This window comes from Trachurus japonicus, chromosome 15 (genome assembly GCF_045865225.1).
Source record: "Trachurus japonicus isolate A0001 chromosome 15, Traja_1.0".
Classification (NCBI taxonomy): Eukaryota; Metazoa; Chordata; class Actinopteri; order Carangiformes; family Carangidae; genus Trachurus; species Trachurus japonicus.
Genome location: NC_140921.1, coordinates 19,355,464 through 19,372,085, shown reverse-complemented (window position 1 = coordinate 19,372,085; position 16,622 = coordinate 19,355,464). Strand labels below are relative to the sequence as shown.

The window sequence follows — 16,622 nt, the reverse complement described above, 5'->3', positions numbered from 1 at the left end:
CCCCAGCAAATTCACTATTTATTCCTGTTTCAGTACATGGCAGTGAAATCAGTGCCCAGCTGTGTTGAGGAATTATATATATACAGTACATTTGTGTTGTGTTTATGATTCATTTTAAAGATGTATTAGCAGGAATGGATGGGTTTGAATGGGTAGGAGAGTGAGAATTACCAGCAAGATGTAATGAGATATTTTGGTGTTGATATTTATTTTATAATGGAGTGCACTGCGAGACTGGCCAATGTTTTATATAATAGTGTGCCATTATTTTGACTGTTATGTTTCCGCTCTTTAGCATCTCAGAATACTACGAATACGGACACGCAACAAATGATGAATCCTACAACAACTACGGTAAGAACAGCTTGTTTGCAGAGCTTTTTTTTTTCTTTTTTTTGTGAGCTCAACAACAAAAATATGGGTCACAAACTTTTTTTTCCCACCAAACATCCTTGGACCTTATTTAAATCCATTCCTGAAAAGAAAAAAAGAGAGCCTTGGCTACATAATCTTGGCTGCTGCTGCACTGATATTTAAAAGATGTTCCACAGCAGAGAAACAAAGGAGGAAAAAAAAACCTTGTGCTTCCAGACCACTTCTAATCATCATCACCCAGGGAGCTGCTCCTGCATGCTTCACCCTCCCCACCTTCTCGACTATGAGTTGCATTTGACTAGAACAGCAAATGTGCCAGAGGAAACTCAGGGGGCTAACCAATGCCGTGTTGTAAAGGTGGAGTGTTTTGCCTTTTTTTTTTGGATATGTGCCCTCATGGGTTTATTCCAAAAAGGCTGTTTCTATCTGCTGAGTAACCTCTGCCGTGCATACAACACCGCTGTCAGCTATAAAGAAATATCTCCCATCTCCAAAAACGCAGACTGCATCTTCAAAATTTCCTCAAAGCTTTAAACGAAACACATTAAGCTTCGATTTAAGCAAAGAAAATGTTAAAATCACCTGAAGTGGAGTTACAAGGTTATCACATGACAGCGGCGATAAGCTGGTTGCCACAGCAGGTTTGCAGCCTCATTCATTTTCAGCACAATGAATTGTGCACTGGTGTGTTGAGGTCAGACCAAACCAAAACCAAGGGGGCAATGATTTGATTTTCTGCTCCATAAACACTTTCTTATTTGGAAGCTGTGCAATGTGCCATGCAGCAGAGGTGGCCATCTTTATGTAATTTGGCTCCGAGGAAGGAGCTGCTGACTGTCAGATCTCAGTATTGGCCCAACAGAGGGCAAAGAGCTTATGAAATTAATTTTCCGTGGAGAGGAGCCTCTGTAGACCTTTCTCCACGGAAAATTGTGAGGTGGTCGTAGACAATACCTGTGTGACATGAGCTCTGTGGATGCAGCTCTCTACTATATGTTTTTCAACTGGTTTTTTTTGCAGAGGAGGAGTGGACAACTACCCGACCCAGCCTCAAAGCCCCCATTTTACGGCTGACAAGAGGGGGCTACAGGAAACATCCCTATGGTAGATACTGAAGGTGCTCCATGTGATCTCCAATTTCAAACTGTTTGTAATTTTCTTTTTTTAATTCCACATAAAACGTTGTAACATTTACTTTTTTTGTCCGTTCACAAATTGAAATAAAAACTATAATCCCACATAGTGAATAAATTCACAAAATCTAATATTGCAGCACTGATTTTTTTTTTTCCACAAAGGACAGAGTCCTTTTATGAAAACAGAAGAAATGTATGTACAGGAAAGTTGTTCTTAAATTTGGCTGTTTAAATGCCCTCCATCCCCCCCAAAAAAACATTTATTCATTTTAGATTTTTGACATTAAACAGAGTTTTTGGACACATTACGTCTCAGATTTTGACAAATGAGTTTCCATGTATTGCCTTTAATGCAGTGATCAACTAACCCCTGTAAGGCAGCAATACAACTACACAGTATATTTAAAATGCTCATCAGCTACGACTTGACCCAGAGACATGATAAACATGTTGGACGTGGACCAATCATTTCTATGTTGTCTTTCACAACTTGGGTAAAGATCAACCCATGTCGACTGTGGCCCTGAGAGCTCACTTCATTTCAACTTTTTGAAACACGTAAATACACAAAGAAAACATCTACCTCTGGTCTGGATGTGGAATCAGTTTGCTTTAATGAATACCTTGTAGCTCAAGTTTAACCTCACAAGATACAAATTGGTTTCTTCAAGACATATTTCTAAACATTATTTGTTTTTGAAAATGACAGGATAAACTCCATTAAAGGCCACAGATGGAAGCCAAAACCTTTTACAGAACTGAGTGCAAAGTGACTAAATTTACCAAACATTTCTTTTGAAAATGTTTAATGTTGACCAATCTAAACCAGTCCTCACGTTTCCCCGTAACTGATTGTTATATGAGAAGATGACTTCATGGTAAAAGTGAGCTGACGGACTAAAGTTAGCCTAAGTTACATTGTGATTTTAAATGATAGAAGATGTGAGATCGTAATCGTGCAAAACATTTTTTTTTTTTGTGGGTGGAAAGCAATCAGCAGTATACAGTGTGTAATTTATAATGCGTGCTTTGTTCTGTGTGTAATCTGTATTTGTACATAAAGCATTTAATAAAAACAACATAAACCTCAACACAGTGTGTAAGACTCTCTAAATAGGTGGCCATGGAGCTATAAAGTGGCGTTTTCTCCACAGTTTGTTAACATAAGCAAACTTAAGATGCTTTCAGGTAATGGCTAACCCACTTCATAAAGAAAGCCCTGCAACCTGTCCCAAATGAATCACTGGTTAAATAATTTACATGTCCTTGAAGCTTTTATTTATTTTTTTATTTTTTTTATTTTTATAAACTAATACATTTCTTTTCCTAATCCATCCGCTGAAGTTTTACATCATTAAACAGACACACTGATTGACTCTGAGAATGATATGGAGTTAAAAGAGGTAAGAAGTCCTCATATATTATCTCAATAATGACTCAAACATGCTCAGCATTTAAAGCTGGCTCCTGAAGAGAACAATGGGCCATACAGGATGTAGACAGTGGTTTTTACCCTCTGAGATTATGTTATTGCTGAGTGGGGGTAAAAAAAAAAAAAAAAAACAGCACAGTGTCTTATCTGCAACTCATCAATGTTTCTGCTAATCTCTCTCTGCATTTCTGTCATTTAACCTGACCAAGCTGTATACTGTAATTTTCCGTGCCTTAAACATCAGAGCTGAAGTCCATTTAGCCATTTGAATTCTCTTTTGTGATTAGTACACCTGAAGCCTGGCTCTCATGAAAGGAAGACTAAACACTAAGCAGGTAACCCTAATACTAACATTATAATAATATAATCATCAAATGCTAACTTCCACTTAAAAAAAAGTAAACCTGCCCTTTTTAACCCCAAATAAATACACGATTGATTTAAAAATCCCTCTATCTCTAACTAGATAATTCATAAGAAATACAGCTAAACTGTGATAAAAGAAATAATACGTTATTTTTTAATAAATAAAAGATACTAAAATAATGTGCAGCAAACTAAACATCACATCAGTGATATAAATAAATTTGCTCAAAACTCTTCATAAAATGTCATACTGTATTTATAACAACTTGAATTGGTTTACTTTTTTCACAGTGATGAAATGTTCTGTGCTATAACCTGTGCTCATTACATTCATATACATAGCATGCAGTTTGTGAGTGATGACATTGACATATTCTTTATCTCATTGTTCTGTCTTTCTTCCCTGCAGATAAAGAAACACACTATAGTGTGGTCTGGTCAAAGCAGAGACAAATACAACAGGTGAGTGGATATATGTTTGTACAGTATTCATGTATGCAAATGATTTGTAGGTTTGTTAAAATCTTCGGGGGTTACTGGTGAGTCGTATTTAATTTGAACATTGAAATGAGACATAATTAACAGAAAATCAGCAGCTTTGACTTCTCTGACCTCCTCAGTCTCCAGCCAGTTAGCAAAGACTTCACAGGTTTGCTTTGATTCAGAGATTACATCTTAAAAGAAACTTAAATGAGCGTGTGTTTGTTTTTAGTGCCATGACATAATTTAATACTGAATTTCTCCATTTATGTTGTGTAATTGTTTTGCAGAGAGCAAATACTTTCTTGTGGCTCATTGCGTGCACACTGTTCACAAAGAACTGCGATATAATTTCCACCTCTCATAAATTCACCATTAAAGCTCATTTACATCGGCTGCAAGTCCTAGACTACACAGCTTTTATTACTCTGACGGCTCATTAAAAATACAATAAAGTACAGACATGCAATTAAAATAATAGAAACAAAAGGGATACAGGAAACAAATCTCACTAAAACTGCAATGTGATTAGAAATAATCATCTTCAGTAGAACAGCAGAGTAATGACTCCACAGTTAAAGCTTCACAGTGGAACTACTTGAACTGTACTTTAACTAATTAAAAATAATATTTACTGTGGCCTACATACATTACATAACTTCTTTTTTGTGGTATGAATTCATTTTATGTAACTTCTGCACTGGGTATTTGCACATTTTTCTTTATACTGTTCTTTTAATATTTTTTATTATATAACTATGAATGTGTTGTCTATTCCAATCTATGTTTTTTTAGCCAAGCAAACTTCAGCTGCACCTCATCCCTATGGACGCACACACCTGATGACTAATTCATAATTCATGCCCTTCGACGGATGTTTTTCCAAAGCTGCAGTGCTTTTTGCAAATGTATTCAAAGGTACAACACCTTAATTACACACTTGTGCTGATAATGCACAACAAGATTTATGAGCAACGCTGAGAAGTTGGAGGCGCAGCATCAGTGGTTGTTGCTGTAATATTTTATTATTTGTTACATACACAAAGATGCTACAGTATAAGCTTTCCTAAGATTATTTTTTATCTTTAACTGTAACATGCTGTTGATTCTCCCCACAAACCTTAAAACATGTCACCATATTTAATGCCCTGTGAGGATGACTGGAAACCATAGTAACAGGACTGACTGAGAGCTGTAAATATTTTTGCTTTACGTAAGCTTTACTGAAGTTAATTCTTACTCATGTGAAAGGAAAGATTAAATCAAAAACAAAGTCTCACTCCATAGTCAGTTTCAAAGAGTAGTTCATATTTTACAGTTTTAAGTGTCCCCAAGAGATCCTCTGTATTTTTGTTCTGAGCTTGTAAAACAAAGGAGATCTATCTACAAAAGAAACATTGTTTTAATTAAATGTTCTCTAGGCAAACATCACTACATTGTATTCGCACCATCATCTCACATCAAAACAAATGCTCTGCCCCTCCTGCACATTCTCAGTCTGTAAGTATTACCAATCCCAGTGAAAGTAACAAGAAGAAAAGCCAGTTATGCATCTTGATAAATACAAACCAGTTCTGACTTTATGATTGGACTGGGAAAGAAATTGCACCTTGGACGTGTCTGATGGGAGCAATTGTACAAATGAATTAAAAAAATATATATGAATATACAGTACATGCCAGTGCTGCCAGTGGAGCAAAAAGGAAGCATATTCCACTATATATTCACATAGTAAACTATTGTTTGCTGCTGTATTGGTGTGTACAGAACATTTAATGAACAGGTTCAGGGCAAACAGTTTGACTTTGGCTGAAACAGCTTTAACATTAGAAAACAAATACTGCATTAAAACCGGGAAATGGGGATAAAAATATGACGGCTTCCATTTGTCTCGTTTTCAGTATAATCTCATAATGATGACGAGCCAGTTCCCTGAAAGGAAGAGTCTATTTTTCTTTTCCTTTTTCTGAAAAAAAAAAGCTATCCACTTGCTTTACCTCAATGTAGTGGTCACAATAATGGCTACATGTAGCAAGTTGAACTGTTTCGACACTGACGCACAGGAAGCATTGTTGTCGAAGTCGCATTGTGCTGAAGTGCTGTTCAGCTGAATCGTACAATTACAGCACAGTCTGGCTGCAATGTATTCTCATTCTGCAGTAATGTAACACGACTCACATCACGCTGCCACTGCCTTTTTGCAAAAATACTATTTTCTACTCTCGCTTGTGCTTCTTTTCCAGAGCAGAAGGCACAAAAACCAGCTCCCAGAGGAGTGAAGATTGTACTCAGCCATCAGACATGTTCGGGTGCTTCATCAGTCAGGAAAGTAGCTTGGTAAGTATTTGAAGTTGTTCTCCATAAAGCAGTTCCCTATAAAGCTGTCTGCACTGGAGGAGATTAATTGTTGAGGTTACGGGAAGAATTAGTGTCAACTTGATGCAAAATTAACAAGATGTCTCCATTTTGCATTTCATTAAAAGATGACATCGTCTTACAGTTTGTTTTTCAAGGCTATTTTCTCAGCAGCACTTTCTTGTAAATCAGCTGTGAGCTACAGCATTGCTCTATTTATTAAATACATATTTCCGGGAACAGCAAAGCAGCTCAGACACCGCTGTTCAGAGAAAATGTTGCTCACAGACGATTGTTCATTAAATCCAAGTCCAGTTTTGTTATTTATTTATTCACTCAACAGCCAAGAATAAAATGAGGTTGATTAAATGGCTGTAATTGAAAAATTGTAAACGGTTGTGACTTCAATTTCATAGTTTGGAGGCCGAAGTTTCCTCTTCGACTTGTTTCTTAAAACTAACTGTCATGTTTATTTGCACCCATGAGTTGGAAGAGATCAGTGTTGCTGGAAACTCTGTGTGTGCCAGTGATGTTCATGCAGACTTTGCCAGAAGCGCTCTCAGATCCATTTTCATAACAAGCTGGCCGCCAGCTCAAATCCAGCCAAGAACCAAAATCCCAAAGCCTGCTACGGATGTTGATGCATTTCTTAAAGTGAATGCCACTGATAAAACTCCCCTCACACTCAGATTACAAAAAGGATTTGAAAAAAACAAAAAAAAACAATCATTCCTCATTGTGCATCTTTCTTCTTGTCACAAAAAAATGTGAGTCTAAGGTGTTTAAAGGCTTTAGTTGTCTTTACATTTCTTTGTCATTAGTGGCTCCACAGTGGTTCTTGTCCATTAGGCAGTCCTGAGTTGTAGCCAAGGGCGCAATAAAAAAAAGAAAAAAACTGGCAGCTGCTTGTTTTGTTGCTTTGCCAACTTTATCACCTTTGGCAACACTGTTTATGCAGCCACAACACTCTTAATAGAATACACATTAGCCTATTTAGTGAATTCTCTTTGTTTATGCATCTGTTCCTGTGAAAAAGTAAAGACAGTCTGTTTATTCTAACTTTTGTTTATTGTGCACAGATAGGCTACGTTTGGACTGGAGAAAAAATGATGATTCATGATGACATATGGTGGCAAAGACTGACAAATGACTCACAGGTAAGGAGGTGGTGGTAAACATTAATATTGATTATTAGAATAAACGTCACTATTTGATCTCAACTGGAAAGAAAATTCTGGTATCCTGGTATTTTCTGGTATTCCCCCTGTGGTTTTTTTTATGGGGTACATGAACCCATAAAACCACAATGTTTTGATATTGAGTTTTTGAATTTCTGTTCGTCAGATGTATTATCTTTAAACAGAACTAGCTGTCTCCACCCATTTCTGCTCAGCGAACCCTCTGCTGCTTGTAACCTCATTTTTACAGTGCAAATATGACAGTGGTATTGATCTTCAAATCTCTTCATGCAGGAAAGCTAATAAGTGTGTTTCTCAGAATGCACCTTTTCCAAGCAGTGCACTAAATCTCACCCTGTCGTTGTTCACTGACTCGGTAATAAGATGCGAAACACAGATAAATATGTACAATATATGTATGATTGATGATGTATGGTTATGGGTTCAGACTGTGTGTGTGTGTGTGAGAGAGAGAGAGAGAGAGAGAGAGAGAGACATCCTCAGATATGCAACGCACCATTCCCGATAATTCAGTCAACCACTGTGTGAACAAATAAATGATGGCAGCACGCTGTTTCTTGCCAGCTCCCACACTTAGTGCCTTATTTTCTTGAATAATTGCACCTATTTGTTCTTAACAAGACAATAAAAGCTCATTTAAAAAAGGTTGAGGTGAGAGTGTGAGGTGAGAGTCTGTCTCCATCTGTCTCCACCTCAAGGACAAGCTTGATTGTCTCTGGCTAAAAGCTGCTTCTATGTCAGCCCGGACGTCAGACGAGTGTTGACAGATTATAACTGGGGGTTTCATAAAGAGAGCGTCAGTGGATCTAGGGGAATTACCATACACACCCAGCCAAAAATGTCAGACCTGGGGCTCAAACGCATATACACAACCTACTGCACACCAAGGACGCAAGGTCATTTATCATACATGCTCAGAATCAATTGTGGCAGATGTCAACATGCTTGACACATAAATGGTTGTACAGATTATTATATAGACTGAAAGGAATAGCTTTGCATTTACAGTAGATGTTAGCCATACAATCACAGTGCAAGGCTAAACTAACCATCTCTTTAACCCATACTGTATTTACAATATGACACCCATCCTCTCATCTAATTCACAATAAGAAAGAGTATTGGCATATTTAATCAAAATATCAGTACTAGCATTATAAATATTTGCCGTTATTTGTGCTTTGCTCATTTTGTTAACATCCATTGTTATGTGCTTCTTTTCTTGTGTTGCAGGTTGTTAAATGTTATGAAGACAACATGAAGTCACATTCCCTGTGGAGAATAAAACTTTAAACTTGTGCTTAAGAATCTATTTGTTATATTTTTTTGGGCATGTAAAAATATCCTCAGGTTAGTTTATTTAATAATAATTCAAAAAGAACTTTAATATCAAACATGTTTAGTAGCATTATGTCACAATATGTTTTTTTATTCAATCAGGCCAAAAGTAAACAGACCTTACCCTGGAAATACATAATATCAAGAAAAAAAACTCAACACGACTGCACCATCTTTTTAACCACGTTGAGAGGTGTTGTCATCTGGCAGCTGCTGTTATTACCAACCTGTGAGCGCTCCATGTCTGTTCCCAGCTCACTAATAAATGGTTCACTTAGTGCTGCCAACATGAACATGTTAGTTCATTAAGCAAGTCGAGCCCACTGCTGGCGTTCTGACCAAATGTCACAGCTACTTTACGAGCCCAGCCCGTCTCCGCCTCAGGAATATACTTCAGCAGAGAGTCACAGCTCACACCTTGTGTCATTTTCGGAGTGGTATAGTCATAATGAATGGTGCCGTCTGCAGCTCCACCTTTGGTATGCAGTGATTAACACTTGAGATTGATGGAAGCAATACAGGTATCGCACTAGTTATATGTGACTTCTTTCTGAATTTGTTTGTTCTTGTGTGATTTACTAAACAATAAATCGATAGCCTCATAAACCCAAGCACATCTCGAGCTTCTTGCAACATACTCCACTTGAACCGCACGCAGGCAAAAAGAGTCAGATTTAGTGCAGCTGATCATCTGTTTCTTATCTCATCGGATGGAAATGGATTTCATGAATCCGCTCAATTGTGTGGCAAAGTCATCTCGTCAAAATATGCACCCCTGACTCTGGCATTTGTTTAATTCATTTGCTCCATGACATGCGCCCCACACAGCCTGTCAGACGGCATGACATTTATCTTCCTCGATATATCACTTGATCTAAATACTGGAAACACAAAGACATACCAAAGTGGATCAGGATCTAGGCGAGTAACCAGAAATGTTCAATGATGCAAAACAGTGCATTTCCCGCAGCCAGGGACAGCTACCTGAGCAAACTGAGCTCTGTTTAGACAGCTGCTTGATGAGCCAGAATAGAAAATGAGGGCTTATGATCACCCAAGTCTAAAAGGGCCTCTTCACCAGCATAGCACTTGTGATGAAATGGTGTGCAGAGGCAGAGTCCTTGACGGGTTTTGATGATTTTCATGTTGTTTCCCCTGCGACAGCAGGCTGGGATCTAAGCCAGGTGACAGAAGGTGAGGATGTATAGCTTGAGTTGCAGTTTTTAGGAAGTTGTGAGCTACTGTATAGAGCACTGATCTTAGCTCCCTTTTGCACAAAAGCCTGCCTCCCAGCTCATTAGAGCTATTTTTGGAGAGATGATGAGTTCTGACATGTTGTGTTGCACCATGCATTTGGATAAACCAAGCAGCAAGTGAACTGGGATAACCATGTTTTCTACTGATGAAGTCATTGTGTATACAAAACACAAAACACAGTGCTGGTTCGATGCACAAGATTTTCTTGGTTTGTAATATTGCTTGAAATGTCTTGCAGGATGAAGCAGTCCTTAATATTTGTAGCAGGATCCCATTGCTTATTTAAACATAATATTTCACCGAATCACACAAAAATGGATATTCATTATCATAATTTTCAAATGTTTGGGCTCAAACCTTAAATGTACCTTGAGTCCCTCTCAAGGAAAACTTAACCAATTCTCTCTGAATAGTGTCTTAAAACAATCTGTAGCCTGAAATCTCTTCTCACTGACTGACTGTCTTCATGCATAATACCGATGCGAGTTATGAAACACATCTCCATATTGAGATTAAAAATGTCTATTATTACATAATATTGCCTTGATAACTGGACTTCTATAGACTACAAAAGGAAAGAACAAACCAGGCACAGTGTCTATATGCCTCAGTGTTGTGGTTCATGAAGGCAAAGTGCTGCATAGCTCATGTATCGTCTCCACTAACTGGATCAGAGCTACCGTCAAACATACAGTATGTATATGCAACACAAACTCTAAAGAGGATTTAGTGCTTATGTATAGTCTGTTCTTTTGTCCTCACTCGGTACCAAAGGTATTTTCTATGATGCTTTCCATGGTGTGTAAAATATGTCTGAGATTCAAAACCATTTGGTGTTATGAGTATACACAATAAAATTGTGTTCTACATGATCTTGAGTTACCATGTTTGTTCATAGAGTGCATTCAAAAAGCTGTTGATTTGTTAGAACTGTGTATTTTTATCGATTGATTCATTTACTGTAATGACCACACAGCCAGGATGGTGGAATTTGTTTCCAGTACAGCTCTTTGGTAGCCTACAGGTTCCAACATGAAGGACATTAAACATAAAACATAGATAAGCCGGTGCATATTCTCATTTGTCCAGGTCGTAGTATTTCAAAGGAGGTTAAATCGAAAGCAACTGGACTTAGTTATTTGTCTATAGATATACAGATATAGATGGGTTAGGGTTAGGGTTATATATATAGATAGATAGATAGATAGATAGATAGATAGATAGATAGATAGATAGATAGATAGATAGATAGATAGATAGATAGATAGATAGATAGATAGATAGATAGATAGATAGATAGATAGATAGATAGATAGATAGATAGATAGATAGATAGATAGATAGATATACATACATACATGCAGACAAACACATTTCTTGGTGCATAAGGGCCATGCTTATTCCTCAGTGTTCGGAGTTCAGAATGTTTATTGCAATGTGAATGAAACTGTTTGACTCACAACCACCTTTGTATTTGAAGTGGTTTATTTTGGTGAACATAAAACATGACTTTGTGCACGGTTTGTCAAATGCTATGTATTGAACTTGTATTGAACATAACAGAGGAAGTTTCATTCATTCCTAAACTACACATGATAGAACACAAGCGCTTCTGCGTAAACTCCTAAAACTGTGGCGGTAAACTTTATGTGTCAAAATGACATTTGTTCTGTACATGGTTTTCAAATTGTCATTACTCACACAACTTTGTACCATGCCAAGGGTGAAAATGAACCTCACTGTAGCCCTCAGCAGTTGTTTACTGCAAATGGATCCTCTCATATATCTCCATGCTTTTCCATGCCATTCACCGCTGCGTGTTACAGCTTTGATCTTCTTTCACAGTGTTTCGCGATGTAAACTAAAATTTGAGTCATTATTTCAGGTGAGCAGCACCAATCATGGAAATCCAAAAGTCCATTCAGCTTAGCAACTACATCTAAGATTGCAGTGAAAGATGAAAGCACCACAGGTGTCTTGAGTCAGGTTTTTTCTTTTCTTTTTTTCCTCTTTTGCTTTTTCCACCACAGTTCACACCCTCATGAGTTACAGTGCAGGATGCCATGTCAGATAAATGCCACCCAAAGATGAGACTGTGATGTAGCTATCAAGATTCACCGTCATGGGTGTCCCCAATGAAGCCTTTTTTGTTTTGCCTAGATTGTATTTCCTTTCAGGGACAAGAAAATAATACACAGTTGTTGGATTCAATCTGTATGACAAAAGTACAGTCTGCACTACAGCAACTATTGCTTAGGACAAGGTGATCCTGCTAGTCGTCATCCCCACCCCCACCCACCTACACATACACACAGTCCCCTATTTGTTGCAGTAGTTGATTGTCAGTCAAGGTCATGTTTGAGTCATGTTGTCCCTGGGTGCCATAATGAAGAGCATATGACAAGAGTCTGCACTTTCGATAGGGAACTCTTCAGAGCCAAACAAGTGAAATTAGTCAGACCCGTTACATCTCTGCAAAGGACAGTCGGTGCTTTGCGCAGGGACTGGATTAACAACTAATGGGTCCTCTAGGCTCACACGCCATAGGCAAACATAATGTGACTTTACAGCATGCAAAATGCCTTTGATACTGTGTATGTAAACTCTGCCAGATTCACTGTGTTGTGATAAGAAGATGCTCTCATTCACTTTACAGTGTATTTTTCACATTCTATGCTAATGAGACTATCTATTACTTTAATTCACAACATATGCTTAGACATATGCAGCCCTGGAATTGACAGAACGTGGTAAGAGGTTGACAGACAAGTGAGAAATATAAGTGAACATTATGGAGGACCACAAAAGTCGTGGAAAGAATAGCAAAAATAGCATGTCACAAACTATTGACTAATTGAACAATGAAAGTATGCATTTATAAATTTGTTTGTGTGGTTTATTTATGAAATTGTACTTCAGTCCTCAAGAGAAGTATTAATTCATCAATGGTTAGTTTACATTAAGAGAGGATTTCAATTGTTTTACCCTGGTTTACCACAGAAGTGTTATGGAAAGGCTAATGACATTGTTTAAATGAGTGAACAGAAGAGAGAAAACGGAAATGCAGGGGGGAACAGACATTTATTCCTGATTAAATGCATTCTTAATTCAATTTGTGAATCCATTTTTTAAATGTAATTTCCATTATTTGTTCATGAATGAATTATTGTATTTTTTAACTAATGAATGCCAAGTTATTTCCACTCCTTTCTGCAGAACTCCATGACAATAACATGGTATTGACCTTCAATTGCTCCAGCATATAAATCATTTTAAATCTGTGGCATCCTCACTTGCATTTCTCATCTTCATCATGGACCAAAACGGTGATAAGGACTTTTGTGGTTTTAGCTACCAAACAAACATAGCTAGTGAACTTTAACTGTTTGTTTGCTTACCGACTAAAAGGCTGACTATTAAAAACCTGTTGCTTTTTTTTTTTTTTACCAAATGATTGCCAATGGTATACACTTGTATATTACTTTTGACATGTCATTTGAATTGTTCAGTTAATACATGTCACGTATACACATATAAATCCATGTGATTCCGGAGAGGAAATGCAGCTGCAGCATTTAAGGAGATCCTTTGTCCCTACTCCTATCAGACTACACCTGACCACTGAACTACTGTTTATTATTATGACTAATGAGCTGCTGGACACCTGATATATCTCACACATCTTCAGGGGGTTAATTAAAGTCTATATCTGATGTAGCTGTTATATAGTCTACTGAATCCTGTCAGTTTCTGGAGCCATAATGTTTGATAGAATCGTGGACAGAAAACTCATCCACAGCCTCAGCTCAGATACTAAAATATTCCTTCACTGCTGCTTTTGTTCTTTTTGGTAAAATGCCCAAAGGGTCACTGCAGTAAGCTGCTGCAGTCGATTGCAAGCCCACTTTGACCTCACCGCATCAGTGGGGTAACCCATGGGGTTATATTAGTGCTTTGTCTCCTGAAAGTAGTCCACAACATTTCCAGGATCAAATATAGTGCAACATCTGCATACAGCCTCTCTGGTATTTTCTAATTAAGACTTTTCTCAGTACTTTGCCTCTGACCTGTACTTTTTGACCATGATGTATGAATTTGGAGAAAATGTTGATAAGCTTTTAAAGGAAAAACAGCCTCCTGCATAATTTTATGTGAATGTAATCATAAATTAACTTTAAAAGGTCACTTTTGCAGGGCTCGTGGTTGATTTCATTGTTTTTTTGTTAAATTTCAAGGGCTGAGACCATAATAAATTCTGTTGCTATAGGCAACCCCATATGAAACCATTATTAAAAAAATATGGAGTCATCAGTTTCTCTGTATACCATCCAAGTCCTGTGAGGTGCTGACATAATGCTGTGGGGGTCACAGTAATGCAAAAGAAAGTCTTTTTCTGAGGTCACCGGTTCAAATCTGCACAGACGTGTGGCTAACCACAGCTAAAACATCAAACTGGAGACAATTATGCGGCTTGTGGAAAACCACAATTCTCCGTGGTGAGTGCTGCTGAAAACCCAGTGAAGATGAAAAATGCATGTCAGTAGTGAAAAGTCCCAGCTCCCCGCGGGGCGGTGAAGCTGTGAACCACGAGAAAGAGATTAACCAATAAACCTGTGAGAGAGGTGGGCTATCTCTCTCTCTCTCTCTCTCTCTCTCTGCGCTCCCTCTCAAACAGATCATTTCTACAATGATTTATTTTTTAATAAATGTTCAATGGCAGGTGTGATTTAATGGAGCAAATAATTGTTGTCAAGTTGAAGGCCCCAAAAGACGTTTTTGCTCTCACAGTGATAAATCTAAGTGCAAAGGCAAAGGAGCTCAGGAATTGATTCATCAAACAAAACACTGACATTTCATTTTATGGCTTTTTTTTGTCACTATAGCCATGCCTAATAGGTATAGAGCATCACTTCCCTTTCTCGTTGCATTAGGTAGAATTTGAAACAGTGTATAGACACATGAGCCATGAGTCATAAGCTCAAACCAAAAGAAGATATCAGCTACATTCTTCATCTAAATGTTGGCTTCAAATTGGAAGTGGTAGTGTGAGAGAGAAAAAAGGCCTTTTATCTGTCATGTTAAGGGGCATAAACATTGAAAATAAGGCGAGGAAAACGTATTTATCCATCAATCACAAGGGGGCAATCTGGTGGACTAGTGTGAGCTCCGGCTCATCAATCGATCAATGTCAAAGAGGAAATCCAGAGGATTACTCTTAACTCTGGTTCCTCGCACTCACCCATTTTTTGGATTCTTATCACCCGTCGTCGGTTCAGCCCGCTAACTCTGTGTCAGCTCACGGAGCATCAACAAGCTCCAGCGCTCTGTCTCCATCAACACCCCCCTGCAGGGAAAAAGGATGGGCACTCTGCTGGTTGATTGTCAGGGCCATTATGCCCCCCCCTCCCCAACATCCCACAGTCCCTGCTTCCACAATTCCCTCCATTAACAAAGAGGGGGGGTTGCTTTCCATTTCTCCTTTGATGTGTCACACTCTGCTGCAGATTTGTTTCTAACATGTGTGACAGAATCCACTTAACTGGTAGTGAGAGGAAAACCTTTTTTTCCTGGACTGACAGCAGACATTCAACCCCCGACATGGTACTCTTATAGTCTGTGTTGTGTTAAACCACAAGCAATTATAGAGCAGCCATAGTCCACATTGTGTTGTACAGCTGAGGTACAAATCTGAATGAAAAAACAGCTTCTAACTAATCTGTAATTTTATTTGAAGTGACAACTTCACATTTTGTTGAGAGTCAGATATATATAATCCCCAAAATGTCCAACAATCCCTCATTGATGTATCCTTCAGTGTGATCAATAGAGAATGAATACATACTGATGATGTTTTGGTATTTAAATATATAGATGTAGCAATAACAATGTAATATAAGTAGTAGGAACTAGTAGAGTGTTGTTATGGGTAAAGTCATTTTCAGGTCAAATGTGGATATAGAGCAATATGATCTCATTACATTCTCTCTTCTAAGCTTTAATAACTCATGGGAAAAATAATTGTGGAGAGGAATGTGTCCTACCCGGGTATAAGCTCTAGTGTGGAAATCAAATAGATGGTCAGTGTGTTTACCAGGCAAGCGTGAGTCACAGCAGTGTGAAGTGGGGTAAAACAAACTTGCCGTTGTGCCGCAGTGATTAAAGCCTGCTTTAACCACAGCAGAGCAGGAGCAGGGACCAACTCTCCCTCTTTTCACAGGTCGTGTCCAACATAAAGTCTAACACAAAGCGACAGTGCGTCTCCAGGCGGAGCTCTGAAAGAGTGAATGAGTTTGTGAGTTAAAGTTAATCACATGAGCAGCGGGCTCACACATCTGTCAGGTTAATGAAACAACAGCCAGGGGATTAATGGTGAGTTTACATACAGCTGCAGCCACCAATGTTACAACCAACAGGGTCGCGTCACATCTCCTGGAAAATTCTGTGTTTGGTTTGGGAAATGTATTTCCTTTCAAATTGAAGGCACCAAAATCTCACTCTGTGTATCCTAACAAGAACTGTCAGGTTTTACATGAATTAGACAAAATGCTGATGGGAGTGTAAATGATGCTTCCATCTGGTGTTACGATCGATACCAAGTGTCACCAGGAGACAGTAATGGACACTAGTGGATCTCCAGATTTAGACTGATGGAGTGACGCCAACAGGTACATCCTCGCTGTACTG

The 16,622-nt window shown here is 38.2% G+C and overlaps 1 protein-coding gene across 5 annotated transcripts in view; it reads left to right on the top strand.

Annotated features, from left to right (window-relative positions):
* Positions 1–8,629, top strand: part of khdrbs2 (KH domain containing, RNA binding, signal transduction associated 2) — a 62,964-nt gene extending 54,335 nt beyond the window's left edge. Inside the window, exons 8-13 of one of the 5 annotated variants that reach the window (XR_015037764.1) lie at positions 296–354; positions 1,396–1,479; positions 3,719–3,771; positions 6,033–6,142; positions 7,246–7,301; positions 8,577–8,629. Coding sequence is in view for 4 of the 5 variants with exons in the window: in XM_085800271.1 (XP_085656397.1) it covers positions 296–354; positions 1,396–1,479; positions 3,719–3,771; positions 6,038–6,130 (289 nt within the window). In the remaining variant the exon portion in view is untranslated. Of the gene's footprint in view, positions 1–295; positions 355–540; positions 737–1,395; positions 1,493–3,718; positions 3,772–6,032; positions 6,377–7,245; positions 7,302–8,576 lie in introns of those variants that run through there. The other 4 variants (XM_085800271.1, XM_085800272.1, XM_085800273.1 and 1 more) reach the window with 4 other exon arrangements.
* The last annotated feature ends 7,993 nt before the right edge of the window (positions 8,630–16,622 follow it).